Here is a 27807-nt window from a genome sequence, read left to right as displayed (position 1 = left end):
TTCCCGCATCACTTACATGGAATGGCGGGAACCCATACGTAACATGGCTTATTAAGTACTATTGGGGGCCGGAACAGAGGCCGAACAACAGCTGTGTGGCCCCTTTCAGCCGGGCTCTCAACTGATGCTGCTCTATGTGGAAGGAACTAAAAGAGAATAGGCGCTGGGTTGACAGCGAGTGCTTTTTGAAGATAAGGCAAAAATATATTTATTATATTCTGAGGTCAGACCAGAGGTCGAATGACAGGTGCGTTGTCTATTTCGTACTCCGCGTAAAAGCCGACTTTCTCACACTTGTTCCCTGCGGCGCTGTTTTGTATGAAAAGGATGATATGGAGCTGGAGGGGGAAGGTGTCTCCTGAATATCACAGCTTCCAAGGTAGTGTCATAGGCCTATTATCGAGCCATAATGGTGACTGTGTAAGCCCCTTTCACACTGCCCGTCAGTATTTTTTTTTTTTTTGTGTGTTGCTAGTTGGTGTTAAAAGGACCTGCAATGTGCCTAGTTGTTAGTTCATATCAGGAACGTCGCGAAAGCAGATATGTGATCTGAATAGCCCCTTTCACACTGTTTATCAAAGCTGGCTTTTCTCGATGTCTTTTGTCTGTGAGAAGGGGGCTGACGGGAGTGGAAAGTGGACAAGAAAGAATGGAGGGACAAAGGCCACCCGTGAATTGACACATATAGCAGCTAGCCCCTTTCACACAAATTTTCTGCATATAGGTGGATCAGCAACATTCCGGTAGAGCCGGCATTTCCTTCATTCAACTGTGCCTTTCACACAGCCCATGAGACCAAAGATATGCCGTGATAGAATTTACTTGTTGTCAGGTGTTCAAATTTACAGCACCATTGTTGTGCCTTTGGGGTTATCTCTCAACCCCTCATTCTGTCCGGTACCTTTCCTACATAGCAGCAAGACCAAAAAAAAAAAAGCCTGTTTAACCAATTTCGCGTGAATTCTTTGAGAAGGAAGCCTTTGATACAGCAGTTATCAACTTTCTAACCATCCACACGGGCAGCTTCCTGGAGTGGCTTGTGGTTTTCTGAAAGCGCGCGTGGCGGCCCCCTTTTTGCCCTGACACTGGATAACATCCCTCTCCGGGTGGCTTGCACAGATGTAGGGAAGAGATTAAGCGGATTTATTTCCTGCCGGAACCTCCGGGCAGGAGACAAATGCTAAAACAGTCACCATTAATAAGTCCACGCTCTACGGCTGGCATGTTTTGTGAGGTAAGCTTTTAAAACCTAGCCTCGGAATCACTCAATTTCCCCAAGGTGGTCCGGTCAAGTGGAGTCAAGGATGGCCGAGGGTGAAAAGTGGATCGACAAGGCGGACTGACGTTTTATCTGGAGCCTTGACACTGGTCGTTATTCCAATTGCCTGACTTGTTTGATGCCCAGACAGGTTTCTCCCTGCGCCCTCACATCTTCAAAGCCCGACCCCTAAATTGAAAATACCTCGCAGAGAAGCAACATCAGTGGTGCATGAGACAACCGCTATCCCATCACGGCAACTGAGCGCATTCTGCCGTTTTTCGTGGGTGGCCTCCATCCGGCCCATGAACCCTCAACGGGGTAATTGAAAGGCAAAATACGAACCGTCGCACTACAGTGGAATCATGAAGGTGAAAGTCGACAATGAGTTACGGGCCCGCTAAGTCAAATGGCATCTGTTCCCCAATGCACTTTTATTCCCCTTCATTTCATTTAACCGCTACCTGTCCAAGCAGGCTTGCTTCTTTTTTTTTTTTTTTAAAGACAATTTGTCGTATTTTTTGTACCGCAAACCTCTCAAATCAAATATGGTCGAGTGATTCCGCTCATCCTGTGAATTCACAAAAAAATTTTTCAAAGTCACAGTGTTTCAAAGTAACAAGTTTTTATATTGCGCATTTCAGGTACATTAAAGATGAATTTGTAAGGCTTATAAAAACTCTTACAGAACTCAAGTTGTATAAATAAGTCAAGAATAGCCACTATGACCGCCTACCAATGTCGTATTTCTCCGTCATTTCCTGTTTTTTTTTTTTTTTTTTTAAATAACAATAACAAAGCACTGAAATATCCAACATCTATTTGAAAAGTATACTTTCAGAATTTTAAGTCTTACAGAATAAAAAGGGCATAACTGGAAACCCCCAACCATAAATGATGTAGAATTAAAACAAAATAATTCTATTTTTTAATATTATAACTATATTAAAAAAAATTGAAGACTGCATTTCAGGTCATGTAATACGGTATGTGTCGTGACAAATGTATGCTCCGTGTCGTCTCGCTCAGACTTAATGTTCGTCAGCACTGTGCAAAGAAACACTTCAATGCAGAGCCATATAATCGCTGCAAAGAGTTTCTTTTCATGTCAAAGTGAAACGGCGGCCGGGCTTTGTGCCACTTAACAGCTCTGTAAAAAGACAAAACTGCGCCGCCGGCCAGAGTGATGACTACGGGGAAGGTAATTGTAGGAGCACACTTCACCGTGACCTTTCAATGACAATGGATTTCAACATGGACACTTAGAGAAAAAAAAAATCAGTCTGGGGTAGATTAATGCACTTCTGACATGTAAGACGAAAGAAGGACAAGTTTCTCTTTGTTAGGTGGCTCGCTGCACTTTTTTTTTCCCAGTCCCTGAGGCCAGTATCCCATGGCAACATGAAATCTAGTAGTCACATTCATCATGATTAAACCCACGAAAAAAACTCAAGAAGCTATGACCTGAACCCAACAGGAAGTGTGCCATTTTGTTTAAAAACGGACATTTTGCAGCCATGTCGGCCATTATCCAGTCCACACGAACGTCTAGTAGTAATAATATAGCCACTTGATTTTTTTTTTTTTTTTCGTTTGTGGGGGTGGATGGGAATGTGGCCCCAAAGCTGCTATACAAAATATCTGTCGGGATGCCAATTATGAGGAGACGCACAAAAAAAAAGTCTCAAAAGAACATGCCCAAAAAGATGCGATAAAAAAGTAAAATTGGCAAGACGTCTGCCATTTTACGCAGCCATCTTAGTGTATTCTTGACTATTTCAAGGGGTCAATCATAAACTAATAGATGCCCCCCCCCCAAAAAAAAAAGTCACGTTGCTGTCAAATTTGCGCCATGCATTCAAGATGGTTCCAAATTGCAGCAAATTTCGTATTTCGTCATTGTGTGTGTGTCTATCCTGGTGGACACGTTTGATGAGCCCCCCCCAATCCACAAGAGCTTGACTAATGGATCTTATCCCATTCTGAAGAGATTCGTATGCATCCCTCCTGGCAGCGTATACAGATGCAAACTTCATCTTGCTTCTTCTTTCTGTCGGCCAGTTATGAGGATTCTCCCAGCAGGGTTCAAGTCCCTGGTGCCTCCGCCAACCATTAAGTGGGATCTTTTTTTTTTTTTTTGGGTTGAAAAATGACTAGTCTAAGCTTCTCTCCCTCGCAACATCGTCCTTGTTTGCCGCTCTCCAGCCGAGAGGAAACAAACGATGGAGTTTGACAAGGAAGCGAGGGAGCAAATGAAGACTAATACGTTTTGTGTGGAGCTGAGTCGGCACACGTTTGGATCTCCTGATAATGACTCGGAAGCGAAAGGCTTCAGCCGGAGGAGGGAAGACTGTAACTGCTCTGTGTGCTTGTTTCGTGGCATTTTGCAGCTGTAATTTCGCCCTGTAAATTATTACCTCTGCCAAGCTTAAGTGAGGAAAGCCGAGAGGTGGTCTTTTCATCCCGGTTGGTAGTTAGCAAGCATGAGAAGCAAAAACTCTCTCCAAATTCCCAGAACTTAATTCGTAAGTGTCGTTTAAATAATGGGATTGCCGCTCCTACTAATGACTGATCATGACTGCCACTTAATAAACACGGCCACTCGAAATTGATTCCCCATAAATTAGAAAAAAATCCCCCCCCATCGCCCCCCCCCCAATAATGTATTTTTTTTGTCCACAAAAATCGCAATTTTTAGTGATTTTATTCACTCAATGCACTTTAATACAAACAAAATGTATCATTATTTCCTGGACTTTTTGCAGGAGCTTCCAGAAAGGTGTCTTTGTGTGATTCGCAGCCCCTCTGGGAGGGAGGCGAAGCAGTGGCGCGAGGAACTTGCAGGGGGTGGGGGTGGGGGGGAGTGGTTTAGGAGGGTGCGCAGAATCCATCAGACATTTTTGATGGACAACTTCCCGCGACGGGTGTCTCATCCCGTCGACCCCGAGGGCGACGCCCCTCCATTGGGGACCGCCACTCTGCTTTGAAGGTTCTCAAAATGGAGGCAACATGGCGGCCTTTTGTTTTTGCGCGTGGTTCCTTCTCCCCTTCATCTAACGCGTTTCTCACTCTTCCCCCTCTGAGACGTGAGGAATCAACATTTCTTAGGTACATGAAAAAGAGAAGCTGTAACAATTGCGAGGAAAACAAGGAATCTCTGAAGGGGAGTACAAACCAAGTTGTTTAAGTTGGGTTCAGATCACAATTTTTTGTTGTTTTTATTGGAAAATTTACAAATTAATCATATTTTCCAGTTTTGGACACCCTACTCTTGGGGCTTGTCGCTCATTGTAAGATTTGAGAATACTTGGTTAAAAGTGACCAGAAGTAAAACATTCCTGGGTTGTGTGTTGAAGTCACATGCGGATGAATGCCATTTATACTCGCAGTGCGCGTCTCTGATGCCCCATCTGGGGTCATTGTTGTCCTCAAAGACTGTGACCGCACCATCAAGGCTCTCCCGAGTAAAAACACACGCATTTGGATGCCGGGCCACGCGAGCACTTAAGTTACCCATACGGGCTCATTTTTGTGTGTTGAAATATATATTCCAGACGTGGCTGCAGCACAATTTGCATTTCAACATTTTCGCCCGTAGTAAAGAGGCATGACTGTGAACCCCGCAACGCGGAATATCAAAGAAGTGCATTAGAATGCTGCAGCGGTGGTGGTGAAGGTGAGCGATGATAATAAATTGCATCTGGATGGACGTGGTATCCAGGTAACCAAAAGCCCATCAGCACTTTCTTGTGTCGCCGCCGTTGTGTGTCCGACATGAGCTGAAAGGAGATTGACTGACGTCAGTGAGATTGTTTTCTAAATTGCCTGTGAGCTTTTCGCCTTGCTTGAAACACACACGCGCTCACACTCACACACTTGCAGTAAATATGATGTAAATGGATTTATGCTCAGGGTAAACTCAAACAGTAGCGAACCTGCAAAGTTGGAAAAAAACATTTTCAACACCAGTTTCAATGATCAATGCAAAATTGTGTGAGCAAAAAAGACAAGCAGCCATTTTGGCTGAGTTCTGCACAGCCCCATGGACAGTTACAAATAAAAACCCCCAAACCCATCAAACCAGTTTCTCTGATCGACAAAACTTTGGTGGCCATATTTATCATGACAAGACACACAAAAAAGGCTCAAAAAGTCTCAGCCCATGCCTGAAATTGAACAGGATGGTGGACATGTTAAGAAAAATTGCCTATGTTGTGCCCCCTCAACCCGTTATAACCAATTTTACACGTGTGTGTAAGTGGGATGAGATATGAATACTGTATTAATTGGCTGTCCAATATGCTTTGATGCCCTCCAGTATTCATTTAATTCCCGGAATTAAAATTTTCAAAGGTGAGCAAAAGTCCCCGGGAGTTGCTTTCATGCAATAATAAGTTAGCAGGACCTCATACAAGGTAGAACTAATGAAGTGTCAGACGCAGGCCGGCCGACCCATCACACCTTGGTATTATTAAAAATGCGGAGAATTGAGCCCTCGAATTTAAGGAAATAGATTAAAAACGTAATAGTTGTCATGGGGATGAGGTAAAAGCAGCATCTTGTTCTTCAGACGGCTGTCCGAGCTAACAGTGAGTCAGCCTTGTCCCTTCTGTCTTCTCCCACTCGTCCTCACTCCTCACATATTTTGTCCACTCGCTTCGCAAACAAATGCTGGCCTCCACTTTTGCATGGTTCCCACCTGAGCAGCCAAGTTCAAGTCCTGTGGTCAGGTCAAGAAGTTCAATACGGGACTGAAGTCGAGCGATGCGACACATGTAACGTTTGTCATATTGATTTGAGTCATTCTACAGCTAAACATAAGCTTGTGTATGGTATCCCTCAAGGCTCCTATTTAGGGCTGTCACATTGAGGTTATGATCTCCCCACATCCTTAGGTAAACAGATCATCCAATTCTACCCTTGAAATGAAATGATTAATACATGAAATAGTCATCTTTTTGTGTTTTTGTTCATAAAAAATACATATAAATGGACACTGGCAAAATAACACCAAAAGAGAAAAAGCTCCTATGTATAGTGAATACGATTCCTAATGAGGTTCCCTTTTCTCTCTCCCATGTTTTGTTTTTTTTGTCAATCCAAGCCCTCCACTCCCACCCCCCGTCGCTTTATGGCCTAACTGACATTGAATTCAATTTACTTCTTAATTAAATCCCAGACAGGAGTTCAGCTCGGCTTTAAACAAGATCGATTAAGGCGTGGCTGGCAGCGGCGGTCCCAATCTATCTGCCCCCCCCCCCCCACCCCACAGCCTCGCATCCCCTTGTTTGTGAACAGCAGGCCCGTCTGGGGATAACTTCATGATGAAAGGGGAGCAAAAAAAAAAGATGCAGAGCCGCCATCTAATTGGAGAGGAGCACGGCCAAGTCGAAGGCTTTCTAGCCGGCTCTCACTGCGGGGAAAGAGCAGTTCGGTTTGAGCAATGGCGAATTGGAGCACAGTCACTTGAGAAAATAACCAGTCGTGGCGTACTGGGGGAAGTGAGAGATGGTGTGCCGGGAGCTTGAAACGGTGAAAAAGTGACCTTCAAGTGGTTACCAGCACCGGGGAGGAGTGGGATGAATAACTAGTTTTAAAATTAGAAATCAAGAATAATGACTGTCATTGTGGATTACATATGACAATTTGAAATTTTGGTTCAGCCTTTAGCAAGCATCATGGAACTTGCTTGATTTGGTTTCGCGGGCCACGTAAAATGGTGTGGCGGGCCAGATCTGGCCCCCGGGCCTTGACTTTGACACCTGTGCTTTACATTATGCAACTGTCTTTCTACTTACATAAAAATCAGAACTTTGTTTTTTTTTCCCCTCAAGGGTTGATTTCCTGCATGTTTTCCAAATGTTTCATAATCGTAATAATGTTTATTAGTTGTTTGCACAAGCTGCGGAACCGGTGACAGAACTGTCACGTCTTCTCGCACGCTGAACAAAGCAAAAACAGCAGAATGTTTTCTTGCAGGCAGGCTGGTTGATCGTCTGGCGCACATTAAAAGGGTAAAACTCATATTTAATAGTTTGACATTTATCTTTTGTGACACCGGCACTGGAAGATTTCGAATTCACCATAATATCGAAGTCAGGATAACAATAAAAACGCGTGTGACAGGCCCCAAGTTCTGCTTGTTATATCAAACAACTGCCTTTCTGTTTTCATACACATTCTGGTATGCAGTTTTTTTTTCGCCCTTTATGGGGGATGCAACAAGAAAAGGAAAGGGGGGGGGTGGTGGGGTAATTAGGAGAGAGTGTTCTCTCTCTCTCCTCTTCATTTGAAGTGTTCACTGCTTGCTAACAACATACCCACATCCAGTCCCTTCATGTTTTCCTGCGAGAGGCGGAGTGAGGCTCAAAGTACGATCTGGTATTGAGCCTTTTTCACTCTTTGGGGGTGATGTAACATGAAAGGGAGGAAATAGGAAAGCTAATTGCTGCTGTAAATTGGTAATTTCTCCATTGTGAGTCAAATAAAGGTTTTCTTATCTGATCTTATCTTAATGAGACCATTCACGCTGTCACTGAGTGGCAACTACACTGCGTGGAAGTCAAGCGAATGAACCACTTACACCATCGGTGACTTGAGTTTTTCAGCACTTTAATGTGAATGTTTAAAAAAAATAAAATTAAAAAAAAAAAAGCACAGTAAATGCCATTTCATCTGCACATTATACTTGATCATCCACTTGACAAACAAAACAAAGAGCCCACATTTAAATACCACTTTATTCAAATCTGAGTCTTTTCATTTATTTATATATATATATATATCTATATTTATATACTCATACGTGTGTGTGTGTTTATAAATTTTCTGTTGCTGTCCCTTTGTCGAGGTGTTGCAGTCTCGAAGGCAAGTCGATCTGCCAAGTGTGGCGGTCGCCACTGATGTCTCTTAGTCTCACCACTGGAGGTCTGGCGGGTGCCTATTGCTGCTAATCTGAGCAGGTAGCTCCAGAGCCCCATTCAAGATGCGTTTACTACCCGGCATTTCTCCAGTGTGTGTGGGCGGGTGTGATGTCAGCTTTGTTGGCGGGGAGGGGGGGGGGGGGGGGGGGTTTCCGGGTCGAGGGTCGAATTTCCAGGTTACAGAGGCATACGTACCACATCCTCACAATCCAGTTTTACTGAAGATACTTTGAACACAGGACAAGACGGGAGCGCTTTCATGATGGGATAGATAGCAGAAAAGGTGGAAAAGGATGAGCTCTTAGCGCTAAGCTCACCGGGGGATTAGCCGGATCGGCTGCAGTGATCGCGGGCGGCTGGGCTGGAACGTTTCACTCTCTCAGAATGACTAATCGATTTACACTCAATGCATCTGTTACACTAATGGAAAAATTTGGTTATTCTTGGTTTGAGGAACATGCCGACGTCTGGTTGGGGGAAGAAGGCGAAAATTGTGCATGTGCACGAGGCTTTGGCTGAGGCTTTGATGGGGACTATCTTTAGCTCAGCAGAAGTGTCGCTTTCCGCAAAGGGGGCTCCACGTGGTGCCACGAGGCTCTAGTTCTCTATCCCCTCACCCTCCCTAGTCTCTAACCCTAAATCTGGCTAATCCCAACCCAAACTCCCCATCTCACCAATTTCCTAAACGTCCATATTCTTTACTCCAAACCTCTTTAATCCGAACTTTTCCTTAATTCTAAATTCTTCCAAACCATGACCCCTAACCCTTCATCCTCCCTAACACTAACTCTCCCTAATCTTGACCCTTACACCGCTCACCCTAACTCCGAACTCACTTACCCGGATCTTCACCCCGAACTGCACGCAGCGATTTCCTTTCCTCTAAATGGCCCCTACCCTCCCTAACACGGAACCCTCTGTTAACATTCATTCAAAAGTCTATTTTATATTACATTCTTAATGAATGAATAAGAGTTAATTCCAGGCAAAACACATTTTTTATCGCTGGGGTATACAGATGGTATGTCTGAGATTGCAATGCCAGCAATGCATTTTAAGGGAGCAAGCCTCCGCAAAGGACAATCGTCTTTTTTTTTTTTTTTTGTATTTATTTTTTTTCCAAGGGAAAAAAAAAAGCTCCAGTCAGCAGATATACACCATAATTTATTAGGTTCTCTCTCGGCCAATGCGGCATACTTTGCCCCGATGTCTTTTTTTTATTTTTTTTTCTTTTCCTGCTGATTCTGCTTCAACACCACAAAGCAAACAGAGGCGTAATTGTCAACAAAGTTGGACTAATAAACACAAAGCAAGCAGTAACACGTCGAGTCAGGGTGCGATTTTTCTGGTAATTGGATTACATTTGATATATTTTCCCTGTAAGTTCATTATTTTGGTCATGGTTATTGAATGCAGCCAATCAGATAATTCCTCACCTTGAAGACGATTTTTTTTTTTTCCTTTCATGTTCAAATTAAAACCCAAATGGTTAGCAGACGGTAAATCGAAAGTAGCCGAAAGTCCATCCTAACTCATTGCTCCGTTGTGCGTTGCCCTCTGCCATTGTTTATGACACACGTCAGCCGCCGGCCATTTATCTTAATGAGAGCATTTAACTCACAGCTGAACTTGGACCCAAAACATCCCCGGCGGAAATGTCCCGCCAGCCATCGAGGAATATGTCCGGGCCCCGTCGGTGAAAGCTTAATTAGTTCGAAGGGAGATTAAATTATACGCAATTATTATGATAATATTTTCATTTTCTGGCCGATAACGGGAGTGAAGCGTTTGCGAGCGAGTGTGTTTGTCGGGAGAGAGCAATCTCACTGGGAACAGTCAAAGTTATCTAGGCATGAAATCACAAATCCTGACGGCAACAAAAGATCGAGCCACGTTCTCCGTGACATCCTTCTTTAATTAGAAAAGCTGTTTGCGGTGGGTTTCCTGTGTCTGTCGCCACATTTTCACCAAATGATTTGGTTTGTTTTCGGAACATATACGTGCTATAAAATGGCCCAAAATAGCCAGCTAGCGTTCTGTTGGCCTGCCCAGAAAAGAATACAGGGGACAGGTGGGCCGTATCATTTGTAGATGAGGTAAAAATCAATCAATCAATAAATAATGTCCATGTCAAATGAAATGAAATGAATGACACATTTTAAATATTTGTGTATTAATAATTCAGTTTGAATTAGTGAACCAATATTTAATCAAATGAACATTTTCATCTTATTAAAATGTTCAACAAATTATTGAATGAAATAAATTAATTAAAAAAAAAAGTATATTAATGCAACAGTAAGCGCTTGGTGGGGAGCCGGCGGCAAGTCGCCTTTCAAGATATTACCGCGCGTTTAACACCGGGAGTGACCAGAACGGGTCGGTTTCCTCTCGAAAATGCTTCCAGAAAGCGTATTTTTGCACGATACATTCAACCGGAGGGAACTAAATGCTCAAATTGTTCTGTTGGCACACGACTTTTTGTCTTTTTGACACGATTTCATAGATATTCAGTGTGAAAGGTTCGGGAGCAATGAGGGCTGGGGTTCGAGGGAACTCTCATGTCAGAGGCAGGACAGCGGTTGTGTGAAAGGAGATAGCAGAAAAATCCGGGGCCGGGATGATACGTTTCGACTTCTTGGAGCATCCAATGTCCCGCTTCTTTGAGAAAGGCACAGGCTGATAAATCCCGGATCTACTGTGCTACGCCAATTTTGCAGAAGCTCCTTTATGTGATAGGGGCTTGTTGTAAAGCCAAACTCTTCATGCGGTGGACGGCGCAATGTTTTTGAAGGACGGTGACCCGACTGAATGGAGGCTGACGAGGGTTGAGGTAAGAACTTGTGTGTTGACGCTGACGTTCTCTACCATTTTGGGAATGCCCCTACCCGACTGCCACGTGATGTGCATATGTATATTGTTTGAGTTTTGCATATATTACTCCAGTCAGGCTACACAGTGGCATCGAAAAACAACCCGTGAACCCCCCGCTTCCTACACAAGTCCCCTACCCTGAGGGCAAATAGGGCATCTCGTTGTGGTAGTTGTAGTCCGGGCAGACTTTCTGAACCAGGCGATAGTCCGTGCTGTAAAACGAAATGTAGATGCAGATGACTTTGAAAGGCTTTGAGCAAATCCAGGATACGTGGCTCTGGATCTGCTCCTGGAAGCAGGTCTTGGACGGGTCATAGTTGCACAGCGAGGTGCGCTTGCTGCGGTCCACCTTCTCATAGTCCACGCGGCAGTTGAAGATCTTGGAGTCCTTGGGGTAGACCACACTCTGGCGCTCCAGGTCGAACTCCACCGCTTTGACAGGCGGCACCAAGCTCACTGAGATGTTGCCCTGGCCCGTGGAGTTGTGGCGGAAGTAGACGCTGAAGGTGCCGTTGCCGTGGTCCACAATCTTGCCGGTGATGAGCAGATTCAGCCGCACCGTCTTGATGTTGGAGTAGAAATCCCCCCAGCCGAACATCTTTTTGAACTTGCCCGTCTTGACGATGGGCCGCCGCTTGACCCGGGAGCCCGAGGTGTCTTGTTTGAGCAGGTCACTGCCCAGCATCTCCCAGAACTCCTGCTTGGAAAACTCCTGCTTGGAGAAGGCAGCCGGCGTGCGGTAGGGCAGTTCGAGCGAGGTGGCGTTGGCGGCCCGCCCTCTGCCATGGAGCATCCAGCGGCTCAGTGGCGAGAGGGTCGCCTGGCTGCTCAGGAGGCCCACCGTCTTGGAGGAGTCTCCCGAGGTGCTCTTGGCGCTCGAGGAGTCGTCCTCCTGACTCAGGGCCACCTGGAACCAAGCAGGGACAATGGACGGAGAAACCTGGTTAGAGCAAAGTCGGCCGACTTAAGTCGCAAAACGTGACTTGAGTCCGACTCACGCTAGCGAATTTAGGACCTGCTTGACTTGTGTAAAGCTCGATTTGAGTTTGCTTGAACGTGCCTGTTTACATTTGAAAATGTGAATTTTCAACATAGTGTGCCCTTTGTTTTGTTTGAGAAACTTTTTTTTTTTTTTTGGTACCGTTTGCAACCCCGATGGGTAGCCAGCTTCGATGCTGAGTGCAGAGGCCACCTCGTGAAACGGATATTTTGGGTGGCTCAGGAAGATTGTATGAGCTGGCGTATGCCTTGAATTGATTTATTTCAAATTTTGTAGCATTTTGACGAGTTTGATTTCTCCCACAGTAAAAGTAACTTGTAAACTTGAGGCTGCATTTTTGTATTGTCAATTTAATTTGACTTCACTTTGTCTCGTCGGCCTTGCTTCTTGTATCACCTTCAGCCACTTGTCATGTCCAGGTGTTCCTTACGTTGTCTCGTCAGTCTGTTTGTATTCAGTTCCCAATGTCACGTGTCCTTGTGTCGTGTCAGCTGTCGCCCGTGGCGGTGAGTTTGTTCCTCGTGTTTTTTTGTCACTTTGTATTTCAATTGGTCGGCACGTTGCGTTATACGGTTATGAGCTGCGCCGGCTCTGCCCCATTACTTTTTATTTGCCCGTGTCTTATGATATTCCCCTGTAGTCCTGCCTTCCTTGCCTGCTTCCTTGCACTTGGGTCCACCTACCTCGTTTGCCTGCACACCACTCGGGCAAACACCCCCTTTTACCCAAAGCGTGACGATGTCACTTACCTCCGGTTATTAGCAATGGGCTAAGGAATGCGGCACGAAAATAAATTACAGATTTAATCAATATTTAATTTACCGTTCTCACCTCCCGTGGAGGTATCGGTGACATTTGATCAATGTGATACTGTATAACGTGTATAAATGGTACAAACTTCGCGGGTATTGCATTCTATTGTTTAGATCGGCTGCAAGAGGGGGAAAAAAAAACAATCTCTGGCGTGAGTTATTCCCAGAACACTCTTGCAATGGAATGCCGGCGATGCCCTGAGGGATCCTGCAATTGATTCAGAGACCAAAAAAAAAAAAAAAAAATCCGAAATTCAAGGTCCGTTAGCCTCGCGGTCTTTGGCGGTTGGGTCGATATATACGCCAGGGTGGGCTATAATCCTGTTAAACAATAAAGCTGTGCTATTAAGAAACGTTCTCCAAAGGTGTTTCTCACACGTCGATGAGCCCCGTCCGCAGGCACATTTACAAATCTTCATCCGAGGCAGCGCAGTAAAATGCTCATAAAATTGATCTTTCAGGGTTTTTTTTTTCTTCCACCTCTCGTATGTTGCAGTCTTTAGCATATGCCCGTTTGCAGTGTTGATGACCTATCACGTATACGGTGAAGCTCTTGGTTGCCCGAGCTATTTACGAGTTAGCCTGTTAGCTCAGTTTTGTTGCCTGGTTTCAATTTGTCTGAATGGAAGTTTGATGAGACGAAATCAGACTATGTTAAAACTCCCAATACAGTGGGGCCATTTTTTTTTTTTTTTTGGTTGTACCACAACAACCAGAATTAGAATGCTCACTTAATATCGCTAAGCGCTCTCATGCATAAAAATTTCAATTCAAGGACGTCACCAAACTGCTGAACAGCAAACCGCCAGTCTAAGTGCAAGAACTCACTTTGTGCAATTTTTTTCCACAAAAAATAAGATGTATAAAAATAATTCAAATCTTCATTCTCCAGCAAAGGGGCCACTTGAAGCTGCCAGTTGCCCCTCCCTGATCCAAAACGACGTGTAGGAAAAAGTAGCTTGCAGTGAACAATAGTTGGAATCATGGTGTGTATTCTGGATCGGTGTAACATTAAAAAAACCAAAACAAAAACACATCAATTAAACTTAATCCCGCTTCCTTAAAATCTGCTTCCTGGTTTTGTTCTTTTAGCAACCATAAAATCCCATCTGTATGTGTGAATTTAACAACGGAAAAACCCCTAACACTTTGTAACTGGGAATGGGCAAGCTAGAAAAGGTCACTCGAAGATCATCCTTTCTTCCTTGAACTAAAATCCGAAAAGAACAAACTCGCAGTTTCATACGATGCGCAGGGGAAGCCATTTATCGCCTCAAAATATTTGGGTTTGGAGCATCAAAGTGTTGGAAAACGGGCAAGGGGGGTACAAAGGGAAAAAGCCTTCATATCCAATTAGCACATGCAGTCTTTTAATTAAAAGAGGAAAAGTGGCGGCCGAGAGATGAGACATCGACGCTGCGCTCAGCGGTGGCTTTTTAAGCCGAGTGTGAACGCCCCAGCAGAGTAATGGTGGATTATTCCACCGTAATGATCCATATTAGCGGGTCATTTGCGTCGAAAGCTGCTGTGATGACGCCGTCCTCTGGGAGCGGGTTGCGCATTTTCTCACTAAAATGTTAAGTGATGCAAATACAAACAGGAACGTGTGGTAAAAGAGTGGGGGGAGGGCGGGGCGGGGGGGCGAGCAATTCAAACAGACAGATGGGCCATTTTTAGAAAAACGTAATTCTGTAGACCTGTGGAAAAAGTTTTAAAAAATTGAATTCTACTTGAGATACAAACACTGTCTGATAGCAAGTGACTCAAGTCAGTTCACAACAAGCAGCAATTTGGCAGATGACATTAGTCAATATTCTTCAGAAAAAAAGAGGCTTCGGGGTGTTTATTGCCACTCATAGCTGGAGGCTCCTGTCAAACTCAACATAAAACAAAGAGAATTACATGTTTATTTCGCACAGCTACAGTACGTAGCCTTCGCGAGGCCAACGTTAGCTGAAAGCTAATGACTTGGCACAGCCCCAATCGCAGCTCGTTCTAATCAAGTCGTATCAGCGGTGAGAAACACGTTTCATTGCCAAAATATGTCCATAAATGCGTCGGCAAGAATTGTGTGCTCACAACAACTTCATCCATCACTGAATAACAAGTCCCATTACGATGCACTGCGGATGTGTGGGCCATATCTAGCCCGCTGGCCATATTTTGCCCACCCCGGGATTAGCAGGTAGTTTGCATGTAATGCGCCACCGGCCGCGATGATGGCGTCCTAAGGGACACGTTTTGTGAGTCCTCACCTAAATGATAAGCGATGCAAATATAAAGTGCGTGTGTGGATATGATGCCGCGATACATTATGCATGCGTCTCCGTATGTGCTCCGCTTCCATCTACTATCTTGAAAGCAGCAGCTTCCTCAGGGATGATTAACTCAGATTCATTTCTATTCCGCCAATCCGAGGCGGCCGGCCGGATTTGTTCCGACGCGCCGCGGACGGTGGGCTGCTATCGATTTTCTGTCTTGCCGAAAAAAAAAAAAACTCGGGATTTCCTCTCATAACAACAGCGAGGAATTCCCGCCGTTTTGCTCTTTGGTCACAGATGAGAGGATTTCTACTTTTTTTTCCTCCCCCCTTTATTCTTCTGTAATCTCAATTTCCGGGAGGCATGGCCTGTCCTCTTAATACCTGTCAATCAAATGGCTCTGACCTGAAGTCATAACCAGACTGTGGTAAAAAAAAATGTAATTCCTTGTCTTAGAAAGGCCCTGTTTATTATTATTATTATTTTTTTTTGTCGTGCGAGGCGTAAAATATCCTACTCCGGTGATCAAATTCCAACGTGGACAAAAAAAAAAGTATGGTTGAGAATAGCTCCTTATGCGTGTGAAAGTAACAAGTGTAATCTTTTATGTTGCAAGGCATAATATCATTTAAAGGCAATGCAGCATCTGCGTGCACAAATTTCACTGTGTTAAAAAAAAATGCACGTAAATCTGTTTTCCTTTCATGTTCAGCATTCACAGCTTGCCGTCAGAGTGCTGTGGAAGCCCGTTCGGCATTGATTTCCACTGAAGTCGCGGCATTCGGAAGTCCGTTTCCGAGTGAGAGGTCTGAAATATCCCACTCGGGGAAGCCAAAACAAAAACATTGGTTGCAATTAGCTTGTTTTTGTGCGTGAAGACGACAAATGTAATCTTGTTTGAGAGTTAACCAATGTTTTACAGCATCACATCTTTTAAAAGTGAATATTTATATCAGTTTGACTTGATGTCTGTCATAGAAATTGCTTCGATTGATTCTCATGCATCACTCCCAATTTCGTGAAAGATGGGTTTTCGTTATCTGTAACCAATGATCGTCATTTTTGTAAAAAATAGTCATGAAATATTCCATTCTCACACTACTGACACAAATTAAGTTTTCCATCCATATTCAAATTTCTCGCAGCATACCAGTGTATCATTTTTCTTCTGAACATCATTTTGCTCCGAGCTGTTTTTTGTCGCATTTTTAAAAGGGACTGTGCCGACATTTTTAGACTTCCTCGATTTCTGGAATACAGTGTCATCATTCCTCGTGGAGTCTCCAAGGAAGAAGCAGAATAATGGGCTTTGTATGAGGACAGCCGTATTTTTCCTCTAAGTAGAGTTTAATTCGCCTCCCGTGCTTTTGTCTTTCATTTGCATGTGTTTGAAGAGTTTCCATCCCAGCGGAATGCTGAATCATCTTAAAAAAAGGGTCGCCGCTGTGGCCCGACACCTATTTTTTTTATTGTTGAATATTACAACGGGCATTACTTTTATGCTTTTACATCCTTCCGTAAAGAATGCACACGGCTACAACTTTGTCGCCACTTTGCATTTAAGCGTGGCAGGGGGAGTATATGAGGTGTTAAGATTTAACCATCAGCAGCACGCTTTCTAACTTTCACTTGTGCACTGTAAGCAAAACGGGATGGGACGGATTGCTTCACGTAGGAATGCAAATAGTGGAGAGCAGACCTCTTAACACCACCCAAACAATACTCATCAACCTGTCTGATTTGTATTATTTTTTTTAACATTTCCGATTAAATTTAAAAAAAAAACAAAAGTCGTGTGGCATGAACATTAACTCCGATGACATCCAAGAGGCTTTTCTTCGTTAGCTAGCTAGCCTATCTACTTCTCCTTTATTCCAATTTTTGGTGGTGTGGAAGCCCTGTGGCACATTGTTGCCACCCACAGGTCAGTCTGGGTACTGCACCAACTTGTTTTTTTTTTTTTGTTTGTTTGTTTTTTAACTGGTGTGTTTGAATGTGCTGTGCTTTGGTGGTCACCTAGACCAGTGTTACGTACATGTTGGTTTATTACATATTACACAACTCTCCACCAAACAAAATACAGAAGGACCTCGTCGCACTTTACCCACAGATTTACTTCGAATAAAACTGGGCCTGTTTAGTTGGCAGTGAAAAATTCTGTCGTATGAATGAAAACAGCTCATCACGCTTGGCTCACCTGAAAATAACGGTAACAAACAGTACATTTACCACTCACTGAATTGGAGAGTCACTGTCAAAAGACCATTTTCCACAAGTAAATCCCAATTTTCACAGGAGATAGGACACCGCCCTGCTTTGAAACACAAAAGTGTGATATTTCAAATGTGCCTTGGCTCATTTCAGGTTGACTAACACTCCCTCGACTACGCGAAAACACATTGTTGTTTGTGTCTGTGTGCTACGGTTTTGCCATTTGTCACATGCGCTTGAGGCTTCCCGCGAAAGACAGCGAGGCAGGCGGCGACGTGTCCGTTGCTGGCGGTAATTGCGAGTCATTCAGCCTGAGTGATCGGCGGCCGCCGGGCCCCTATACTCTCTGCGGGGAGCGCAATCTCCCCCGGCCCTCCCCCAGCTCCGGCTGGCGATTACCAGCCTGTTACTGTGACAGCGACATCGCTTTAACGCCACTTCCCGCGGCTTGCGGGGTCACGCTCGGCATAAAATAGCACGGGAGGGAGAGGAAACGTTTAAGTGGGATCTGAGCCATCATTTCTGCTCAAGCAGGTGATGGCTGACAAGCCAGAGTGTCAACCAGTCAAACATGCTCCGTAATTATCACATTATTTGGCAATTAACCATAACTGTCGTGCAGTTTAGTTTCATACAGGGTGGAAGTTCGTTTCAGCTGTTCAAGCCCACTTTGGGCTTTTTTCATCTTTTTTCACCTCGTTGGTGTGTACTGTATTTCTGAACCTCAGTGTGTCTCTTCTACTGTCTAAACATGGACACGGATGCTCCAGTTCGTACTGGCTCGGAGCCATGGCTCCTGTTTTAGTTGAAATCGGCTGCTAGCGCTACATGCTAACACAACCGTAGCTACCGTGACCCGACAGTGATCTGAAGACGGGTGATGGGCTGCGACAGAGCAAGAAGGAGATCATGTCAAACCCGTCTTTGCGTCTGTCGTTCGGTCTGTCCCCAATAAGATGGACAAGCTCATGGGGCTGTCATGAGAGGGACCTTCCAGACGCGAGCCTGCCGCTGTTTGCGGAATCGTGGCTGGCAGTGCGGTCACTGGACAAGTTTTGAAACCAATGTTGTTGTTGAAACAATGTAAATTTCACCATTGCAGAACTAGGGTTGGGTATTGGGTCGAGTAGAACCAGAACCGTCATTCCGGTTTTTCCCGGATTATAAAAACTGCCCAACCCGAACGTTGAATAGGAAATGTTTGTGTGCGCGACTGGCAAGAATAACGCGCGGGACACTAAGACTAAGGTGCCAAACACACACGGGGTGGAACTTGTAAAAATAACAAATAATTACAATGAAATAATTTAAAGAACCAATCGGCTCAGTGCAACACATCATTAAAAAAAAAAAAAAAAAAGGCTAATAGCACTTCAAGTATGCTGAAACTATCTTGAGGATCATGCGATCGCTATTCAGTCGCTGAGTTGGCTGAGCAGTCGTTGAGTTAATGATTTCCAGTCTGTATGTCGCTTCACATGTCCATCAAAGGAGCAAATGAAGTGATGGAGGCTGACAGTGTGCCTGGTGAGAGCTGAAAAGCTGGTCCCGGTCCCCCGGTCCCGGGGAGCTGAATAAGTGCTCGCTTGTCGTCGCCGTCGCGCTCAAATCTTCATCTCTAATACGACATCAATTTTTAATTAAAGAGCGGCGCAGCTCAGATGTCTTAAGTGTCGGCCTGGCCGCTTTATTCGCTTTTCTCCCGCGCGTCTAATAAGCTCGCCATGGGAGCTCTCCCATGTTGCACGATTAAAAGTCTGAAAACGGCTTTTGCCCTTCGAACTAATTATTCCTCTGCATTGTGTGCAGGAGAAAAAGGTACTTTCAGTCGAAACATTTGACTCCTGATGAATCATTCATTTCTCCTTACTCGGGGGGTTGGGGGTTAACACACCTTGTCATTTTCAACTCTTCACCCGCTGTGTTCCGCCATTGTGCGGTCCCCGAAGACCGAGTCGTTTTGCATGCTCGGCAGGGCGACCGCTTCTGAATTGGCTATCACGGTTGATACGATATCGATCAGTCGTCGGAGATCGGGAAGGGACGACAGCGGGGTCTGTCCCCTGATGGGAAGCGGTTTTCAACGACACTACGTCTGCCGGCTGACTTGTAAAATTCAACGTATTTTCCCAACTCAGTTTCTGTAGCATTGGAAAAAAAGAAAATTGTAGTCTTGTTTTCTTCATTCCTTTGTTTTGCAATTTTGAGACAAACTCATCTGAGAGATTTTTGTCCACTGGCAGAGTAAATTGTGTGCGTGTGCGCTTCACAAAATGCTGAGACGGAAGCCCAAAAACAGAAGTGAACCATACTATAGCAGAATAGTAACTCTGTATGTCTCATAGCACGATCACACAAGCACTTAGCCAATTGACATGAATCTTATTTTTTCTTGCAACTGAAAATATCGATAGGAAATTGATAACATATCAGGCGATACATGCATATTATCCCACTTTCGTCACCCTCAGTGCACTTAGTGTCCACGTCTTCCTTTTGAATCCCATTGAGTCATGCAGCAGGTGAACACAACTGCTGCTAATGGAGACGTCCTGCCCGCCGGCTAAAACTGTCTGATTCATGCACAAGCACCGACTTGATGCTGACCAAATCGCACAGAGTAGATCAGGCGCCAGCCGACTGCTTGCACCCCCTCGGCCTTCCGCAAGCTGAGGTGTCACCACATAAGCAGAGTAGCTTTTGAAAGTCACATTTACACCCGGTTGGCCTGTTGAGTTCAGTTCCACACGCTCGGCTCCATATTGTGTTGACATCATAGCTTGGCTCGGAAACCTGATTCCAATTGTGGAATTCCTGAGTCGGACTTTGTCAATGTACAAGCCATGGAATTTGTCTCAAAATAAAATGCCGCCCAGTTTCATTTCATTCAGAAAGCCTGATATCGTCGAGCTATTTTTTTTTTCTTCTTGTCACCTGGCTCTCTACTGAGGAATTTGCCCAACATTGTTGCCATCCATCCATCCATCCATCCATTTTCAAATGCGCTTATCCTCACAAGGTTTGGAGCCTACCCCAGCCGCCAACCAATCACAGACAACATTGTTGCTGTCGCCCAAAATCGACTTCATGTTCCTGAACATGGATCCTTGTGGCTTTTTTTGTGCTTCCTTTAATTAATAGACATGCCCACTCAATTTTGTGTAGATCTATGAAACTGATTTTTGGGCCTTTTTTTTTCTGGGGAGTGCAGGTGTTTTAGAATTGTTGTATTTAGAGCGTGAAGCGTGAACCACAGTGCATCGCCTCGTAGCCTCAAGGGGAACGCAAGTGGGTGTAACTTCCACCAGGGAGTCGTAATTAAAACCGCTCTCTCCTCGAGGATGTCATAAAAATCCACAGCAGACCTTCGATGTGGAAGTTGTGCACACACGACCTCTTACTGCCCTCCTCGTGTTTGGACAGAAAGTGAGACTGCTGTCAGCACCATTTAACGGCCAAAGACCGACCTCCTCATCTTTTCGAGTTGATCAGGCCTGCCTCAAAGCAAACCTTGCCAATTAAAGCGGCGGCGCTCAGTTGGATGGATGACTTTTAAGAGGTGCTCTGGGATTCCTGTGGGCGGAATTGAGGATATATGGAGCGGCGACAACAATTATTTTGAAAAGACCATTTGAGCCGTCTTCCGTGGTCCACATGACAGCGGCCGCTCTGGGTCGTAACGTATGTGCAGAAAGAATAGATATGGATATATAGTTCACGCATCAAGCTCTCCGAGCACTCTGGTTGGGAATAACTGACGTATACTGTAAAAATGTGTGGACTGAGTAGCACTGCCTTGTGGATTGCCACTCGTTTTCTACTGTAGCGGAAAGTAATTGTGACATTTCCGCAGAGTATAATGCAAAATCTGGTGGACATGGTATACAGCCTTGTGGAACACCACCACTTGTCTACTGTAGCAGCAAATGCTATTGACATTTGTAGATCATAAATGTTTTTTTTTCTTCCTTTTTTTTTTTATATGAGCCTTGTAAGATTGAGTTTGCTGCCTGATTTGCAGTAGAGACCTAAAATATATTAAATTTATTCACACAGAGTTTCTGGGAATATTATTGAATGCTGATTGGCCATCTTGGTTGTTTCATGTATTTATTTATTGATTGATTTATTCATTTTAATTCCGCTAGTTCCTCAAAGTCAGGATTTATTTGTTTTAAATTATGGCTTCATTAAAAATAACTCTGGCTGCAATTTGCGATAGAGTCAAACAAGCACATTAAATTGCCTTTTTGGTTCTGGTACAAACTGTTCTGTTTACCCCCACTGAGCTCAAAACCAGCAGCTTTAATTAAGGATGGAAAGTAGAAATATAAAAATAAATACACTCTCTCTCCATGAGCTTCCTTCTGAACAAACTTTTGCTGATTGAAATCTTTCAACATTGAATACACTTTGGTTAAGTAACATCCTTGATGAAGGACAACTCCTTTTTCAAAGAGGATTTCAAGAGACACATTGAAACTGGGTAGGAACTGCGTGTGTATACGTAATCCATTGGCCACATAGCTGAATATTTAGCATACACGACAATATCGGTTTCAAACTTGTCACTGCTTTGCCAATGGTATTTGTAAAAAAAATTAATAAAATACAGATAAAATCCACTTGTGACAAGAAAATATAAAATTGACCAAACGTGGACAGAAGAGGTTTTCTGCGCAACAGTATATTTTTATGATGTTAAGTGGCATTACTTGAAGCTGTGTCGATATTTTGGATGTTTGTCGTTTTAGATCCTCTCTTGTGGCTAAATAAGAAGTCGATTTTCTGAAATCGTGATATTGTCCACTTGTACCAGCGCAATGTCCCTGGCATCAGTGTTGTTGTTGTTGCGGGGACGAATTCTTCAATTGAATCTCAGTGCAGGTGTACCTAATAAAGTGTCTGCTGAGTGTGTATTTTGCGACCATTTGCAGAAGGTCCCGAGCGAGTCACGGTTTCCCTTTTCTCTCTCTCGGGAGAATTGCACACCATTGCGACAGAAAAGATTGAATTTTAAATCATCCGCTTTTTAATTACACTTTTTTTTTCCTTAACTGACTCAATTCATTAATTGCTCCATAATTCATCAATGTCATGGAGCTAATGAATTGCTCATGATCCCCTGCTGATGTGTTCTTTTTTTTCCCCCCTCTTGCATGCATGGAAAAAAGGGCCACAAATAATGAGTGATAATCTTATTATCACGTGAATGTGTTTGGGTGTCGTCTGCCTTTTTTTTTTTTTTTTTTTTTTTTTAATACCTGAATATTCACACCCCTCCTTCTTCTGAGTCTTCCTTCCCCCCCTCCCCTTTCCCCTTGGTTTTCCGTAATGAGGCAGTTGAGCCCGCGGGCTTCCGAGCAAGAAGAGGAGGAGGATGTTTTCAACTTCCCTCGTGTGACTAAAGAGCTGATTTCTCATTAAAGGCAAACTTTATTTATTTATTTATTGCTTTTTATGTGTGTGTGTGTGTGTGTGTGTGTGTGTGTGTGTGCGTGTGCGTGTGTGTGTGTGTGTGTGTGTGTGTGTGTGCAAGCACGAGCGGGTGCGCCCGATTTAAGAGAAGTAAGGGGGGGTTGAAAATCATTTGTGACATCTTTCCTATTGTATCACACAGACACAATTTCAAATGTGCCTAAAAATGGTGTAGCAGCTCAACCCCCACATATATTCCACGTAGCAGCAATCAAGTTGGTAGGCTTGTTCATCATGAGTACAGTAGACCTACAAAAAAAAAGTCTTGCCCGAAAAGGCAGAGGAAATTGGCCTTTTTGGTGGCTAAGTTTGACTTTCACATAGCAAGATAAAATTTGGTGGGCATGTCTATGATGAGTGGACCAACAAAAAGTCCCAAGAAATTAAAGTTCATTTTGGCCATCCGAGGAACCTTGAAAGACAAAGTCATCCTCGAGAGTTTGTCAGGTATCTGACAAATTTGAAGTCAGTGCATTAAACGGATGGGCGACACTTGGATTGTGAGGCATTTGAGTTTGGGCCAAAGCATGTCGGCAAAGTGCAATGCTCCAAATTTGAAGTCAGTGCATTAAACGGATGGGCGACACTTGGATTGTGAGGCATTTGAGTTTGGGCCAAAGCATGTCGGCAAAGTGCAATGCTCCAAATATCAAAAAAAAAAAAAAAAAAAATCAGGCTATGATGTTTTTCAAATTCAGCACCCCAACTTCAAGTGATGTTGGCATCTCTATCATAAATAGATCCAGCCACATTTAAGCCTGAAAACACACAGAAAATTTGTCATTTTGATTTGAAGCGACTATTCTAGATTTGGAAACCATTTTCTGAGAGTCCTTCAAAGGTGAACTTATTCCCTAGACTTTGTCTGCTGGCTACCTAAATTCAATTTAGCCTTCCAAACAGATGGGCGATGCTAAATAATGAAGAATCTGAGTGTTGGCCATAGCGTGTGGGCGTTGTGGCGTACGGGTGACTCGCCATAAAACATGGAAGTGGAATAATCAACTCCCAAGTTGTCCTGTGTTGGAAGCTGATGAGAGTCATTGGCGCCCTCTGGTGGCATCAAGTGGCACAGCATCAATTCAGTCCTATGTTGCTTCAGATCAGAAGTGCGATCGCAGGTAAACACGAGCACCCCGAGTGCCCTTTTGAATATGAATTTGAAGTCAATTCAATTCGCCGTGCGTTTAGGTTGATGTATTCATGCAAGAAGTGCCAGGAAAAAAAAAAAGGTCGGATAGGGTCACATTGAACCTCATTCATAAGTAATGCAGAGTGTGACTAAAAGGAGACGATGTGGCAAAAACGAGCAGAGTCACACACTTCTTTGTGTGGCATCCTGTTACGTTTCTTGACTTTATCAGTCCGTTTTGAGTCATTTCTTTTTTATAGTCTTCAAACTTATTTTCTTAATGTCAATTTTGTTGTACAATTTGTTTTTTTTTTCATCGTCAGCTTCAAACAAGAACCCACACTTTTTCACATCCCGTCCATCTGTTTTCCTGCCTGTCCTTCATGACTTTTGAAACTAATTGCCAACTAATCAATTCGTTTTGAGCCGTTGCTTAAATTAAATTTGTCCAAATCCTCCGATTTCAGCCTCTCTGCAGTAATTCCGTTCGGATTTCTGTCGTGCTTCATGAAAGCTGACGGCTTTTGCAAGCATCCACTTTTACTTGGGAAAATTTGAATACAAAATAAAATGTGATCCAGTGATGTGATATTTATTTGATGGAATCATCGAATGATGAATAATCGCTTGTGGCTTGTCTAGACTGATTGCGGACCAATCTCTGGAATGGATCTCGCATTTCTGATTGGTGCCCTGCGATTGGCTGGCAACCAATTCAGGGTGTCCCCCGCCGACTGCCCGGAGACGGCTGGGATAGGCTCCAGCTCCCCCCGCGACCCTAGTGAGGATCAAGCGGTTCGGAAAATGAATGAATGAATGAATTTCTGATTGGCTGCTAGAGCTGTGACTTTGCAATGGTGTTCACCTGCGAGCCAGCGGCCCAAACGTGCTTATTTTTGTAATGTGAGAGGAAAGCTTGGGTGCCCTGGGAAAACTCAGGACACGCAAGATTCAACTAAGCAAGGTTGCATTTGAGCCGCCGGACTTCAGAAATGTGAGGCAGACATGCTCACCATAGCTTAAAGTTATTTTGTTAGTTTAATTGTTTTGTTTTTTAACATGATCCGTCCATTCATTTGAAAAAAAAAATTGTTCTTGTTTTCATAAGCGTGGCAGCTGACCTGCAGCCTGTCACAGCTGACTTGGGAGGTGGCGGTGGGGAGCCGGCGTGCATAATCGACAAATGACCTTTCACGCTCACGATCATACCTACAAACAAAATGTAGCAGGAAACCAGCGAAAAACACCAGAACATTCAAAGTCCTTACCGAAATGTGCCCAGATTCGAAACTGGGATCCTTTTGACTGCGTGACAGACGTACTTGCCATCTCCAGTTCACCCAATAGGCATGTTTTTTTTTTTTTTAATGCGGCATGAAGTCGTAGTACCCGCAGAAAAATCATGCAAGCATGAAAAGTCAAAACCCAGAAACTCTCCGCTGTGAGGCAAACGTACTAGCCACTAACCCACCGTGTTAGCTGTTTCAGATCATTTGTTTATTGCGACGTGGTGTTAGGAACTAATTTCAGGATAGAATCGATATTTGGATGTGGTCAAGGTGCAAATATGTCTACTTGTGTGCAGTGATTTTTGCAAACAGACAGTTCTTGAAGTCTTTGGCATGTATTCTGCCCTCGTGGTGATTGTGATTGATCCACACAGAACTTTTTAGTCAATTTCAAGCAGGCGCGTCTTTGTGTGCATCATTAGGACCCCATTAAATTCCCCCCCCCCACCCCCCACGAGTGTGACTTTGTCTTCCTTACCAAACAAGCGGTTCCGTTGAGGAGCAGCAGGATGAAACCGCGCATTGTTCCGCCACGCTTGAAAAGCCACAACTCTTCCCTCCTAATTATTTTTTGACAAATCAATCAAATTTAAAAAAAAAAAAGAAAATCAACTCCCGCTTCCTCCTCCTGCCCGTCGACTCGTTCTTCTTCACGAGCCTTCGACGCGGGTTCCGTCCCGGCCGGCGCGCCGTCCCGTCATGTCCGGTTTTCGTTGGGACTCGCTCTCGCAGCCTTTCTTTTAGTCTTTCTGGCTGTCAAAAGTCCAGTTACCTGTGACTGAGGAATTCCGTGCCGTTATCATCCATGGCAAGAGATTCCGGAGTCGTGTGCATCCCTGGGAAGGCTGCGAATGACGATGGGTTGACACGCAGCCTCCGACTCCGACTGAGCCGTGTGCTGAGCTTGAGAGGAGCCGACACTCGTTTTAACACCTCTCTCTCTCTCTCTCTCTCCCTCCCACTTCCTCTGTCTCACTTTCTCGCTGCTTTCCCGCCACTCTGGTCCTAAGACCGCCGCTTTTTTTTCCCCTTCTGTCTCTCTCCCATGATCTGTTTTTGTCTGTCTCAGTCTCGGTCACCCACGTTCTCACGTTCATTAGGAATGTAACACACTCCTCCCCGTGTTGTCAAACGTGCCCGACACCTGCGACACCCGAGACGATGGAGGCATTTGGGCAGAAATATTGGGACACGAACAGGAAATGGGAAGAAGTGTGGACAAAAGTGTTGAAAGTAAAGGGAGGAAAAAGTTTTTGGTCCCCTCTAAAAGTATCGGAACATCAAGTTCAATTATTTAGTTTTTGTTGAATATCGGAGGCATTTGGGTTTTCAGATCAATCGATGAATGTGAGAAAAAGATTCAGAATTCCAGTTTTTATTTCACGGAGTTTACATCGAGAGGTGGTAAACGAGTCAGGACAGAGCAACTTTTGTTTGAAGCCCCCCCCCCCCACACACACACACACACACACACACTTTGATGGCTCAGGTGTTGACTTTCAAATTGATTGCTTAAACATTAGATGGTGCTTGTTTTTTTTTGGTTTTTTTTTTGGCTTTGGGTTTCACCTGTGAAAACTGCATTTGCTCTGAAGCAAATCATTTTGAAGATGAGAGAAGAGGGAAAATCATTCATACACTGTTCAGTGCCAATACAAAAATTTGGAATGTCCAGGAAAAGAAAGAAAGAAACGACCGGTGTACTGAGCAAAAGACATCGAACAAGTCAGTCAATTCTTACTCACTGCTGCAACCTAGTGGCAGTTTATAGTAATGTCTTCTAGTCAGAAAACGTGACTACTCTGACTGACACATTGGCGTTGCCATCAAGTTAAAGGAAATACATCCAATGTCGTAACATTTGGTGATGTTTGAAGAGAAACTTGTGAGCGCTTTTGGTTGTTCGTCTCTGTGCGCCCTGCGATTGGCTGGCAACCCGTTCAGGGTGCCCCCCGCCTACTGCCCGAAGACGGCTGGGATAGGCTCCAGCATCCCCTCCGCGACCCTTGTGAGTATAAGCCGGATCGCAAAATGGATGAAGAGAAAGTACGGTCTAAAAACTTGACTGGAAAAACAAACGCGTTAATAATCGTGCGGAGAAAATGTGCACTACATGCTGTGGCGTATTCGCCACGTATCACTTCTTGTACCTTGAAAACTGTACCGTTGTAGTCACTTTAATTTCAACTGAAATGAAGATCTTTGACATATGGTGGAATACTGCACGTGTCGGGTTCTTTCCGGAGATGGTAAGCTCTCCCAGAGAGGGTCGTATTTCCTCCCAACAGGTCTGTGATGGAGAAAGACGGCAACCTAATGGCGCGGTTCATTAACGGCAGGTTAGCCGGTGTCTGCGGCTCAATTCCGCCTTAATTACAACCGCGGACTGTCTTTTGTTTTGTCTTGTACTGCCCGAGAGGAAGGGTGTCGGGGAGGTGTGTTGTCCCCCCCCCCCCCCCCCCTTCAGAATAACCTTTTCGCACCCGACCAAACGCAGCAGCGCAGGGTTAACTGAGGCTAGGACACGGGTTAATTGGCTCAGCCTAGCAAACACCGAGAGACGCCACCT

General features: G+C 44.4%; 1 protein-coding gene and 1 long non-coding RNA gene across 2 annotated transcripts in view; one reads left to right on the top strand and one right to left on the bottom strand.

Annotated features, from left to right (window-relative positions):
* LOC109531526 (uncharacterized) overlaps positions 1–27807 on the top strand; it is a 77252-nt gene that overhangs the window by 35300 nt on the left and 14145 nt on the right. The gene's annotated exons all lie outside the window — the stretch shown is intronic.
* Positions 10498–26149, bottom strand: LOC109531517 (neurexophilin-1). The gene is made up of 2 exons (XM_019895842.1): positions 25717–26149; positions 10498–11962 (listed from the first exon to the last, which is right to left on the bottom strand). The coding sequence occupies exons 1-2, from the start codon at positions 25759–25761 to the stop codon at positions 11189–11191; spliced, it is 819 nt and encodes a 272-aa protein (XP_019751401.1). The 5' UTR covers positions 25762–26149; the 3' UTR covers positions 10498–11188.

The sequence above is a fragment of the Hippocampus comes genome, unplaced genomic scaffold (assembly GCF_001891065.2).
Source record: "Hippocampus comes isolate QL1 unplaced genomic scaffold, H_comes_QL1_v1.1 scaffold10, whole genome shotgun sequence".
Classification (NCBI taxonomy): domain Eukaryota; kingdom Metazoa; phylum Chordata; class Actinopteri; order Syngnathiformes; family Syngnathidae; genus Hippocampus; species Hippocampus comes.
Note: the sequence above shows the minus strand (reverse complement) of the source record. Positions and strands in the feature narration are given on the sequence as shown.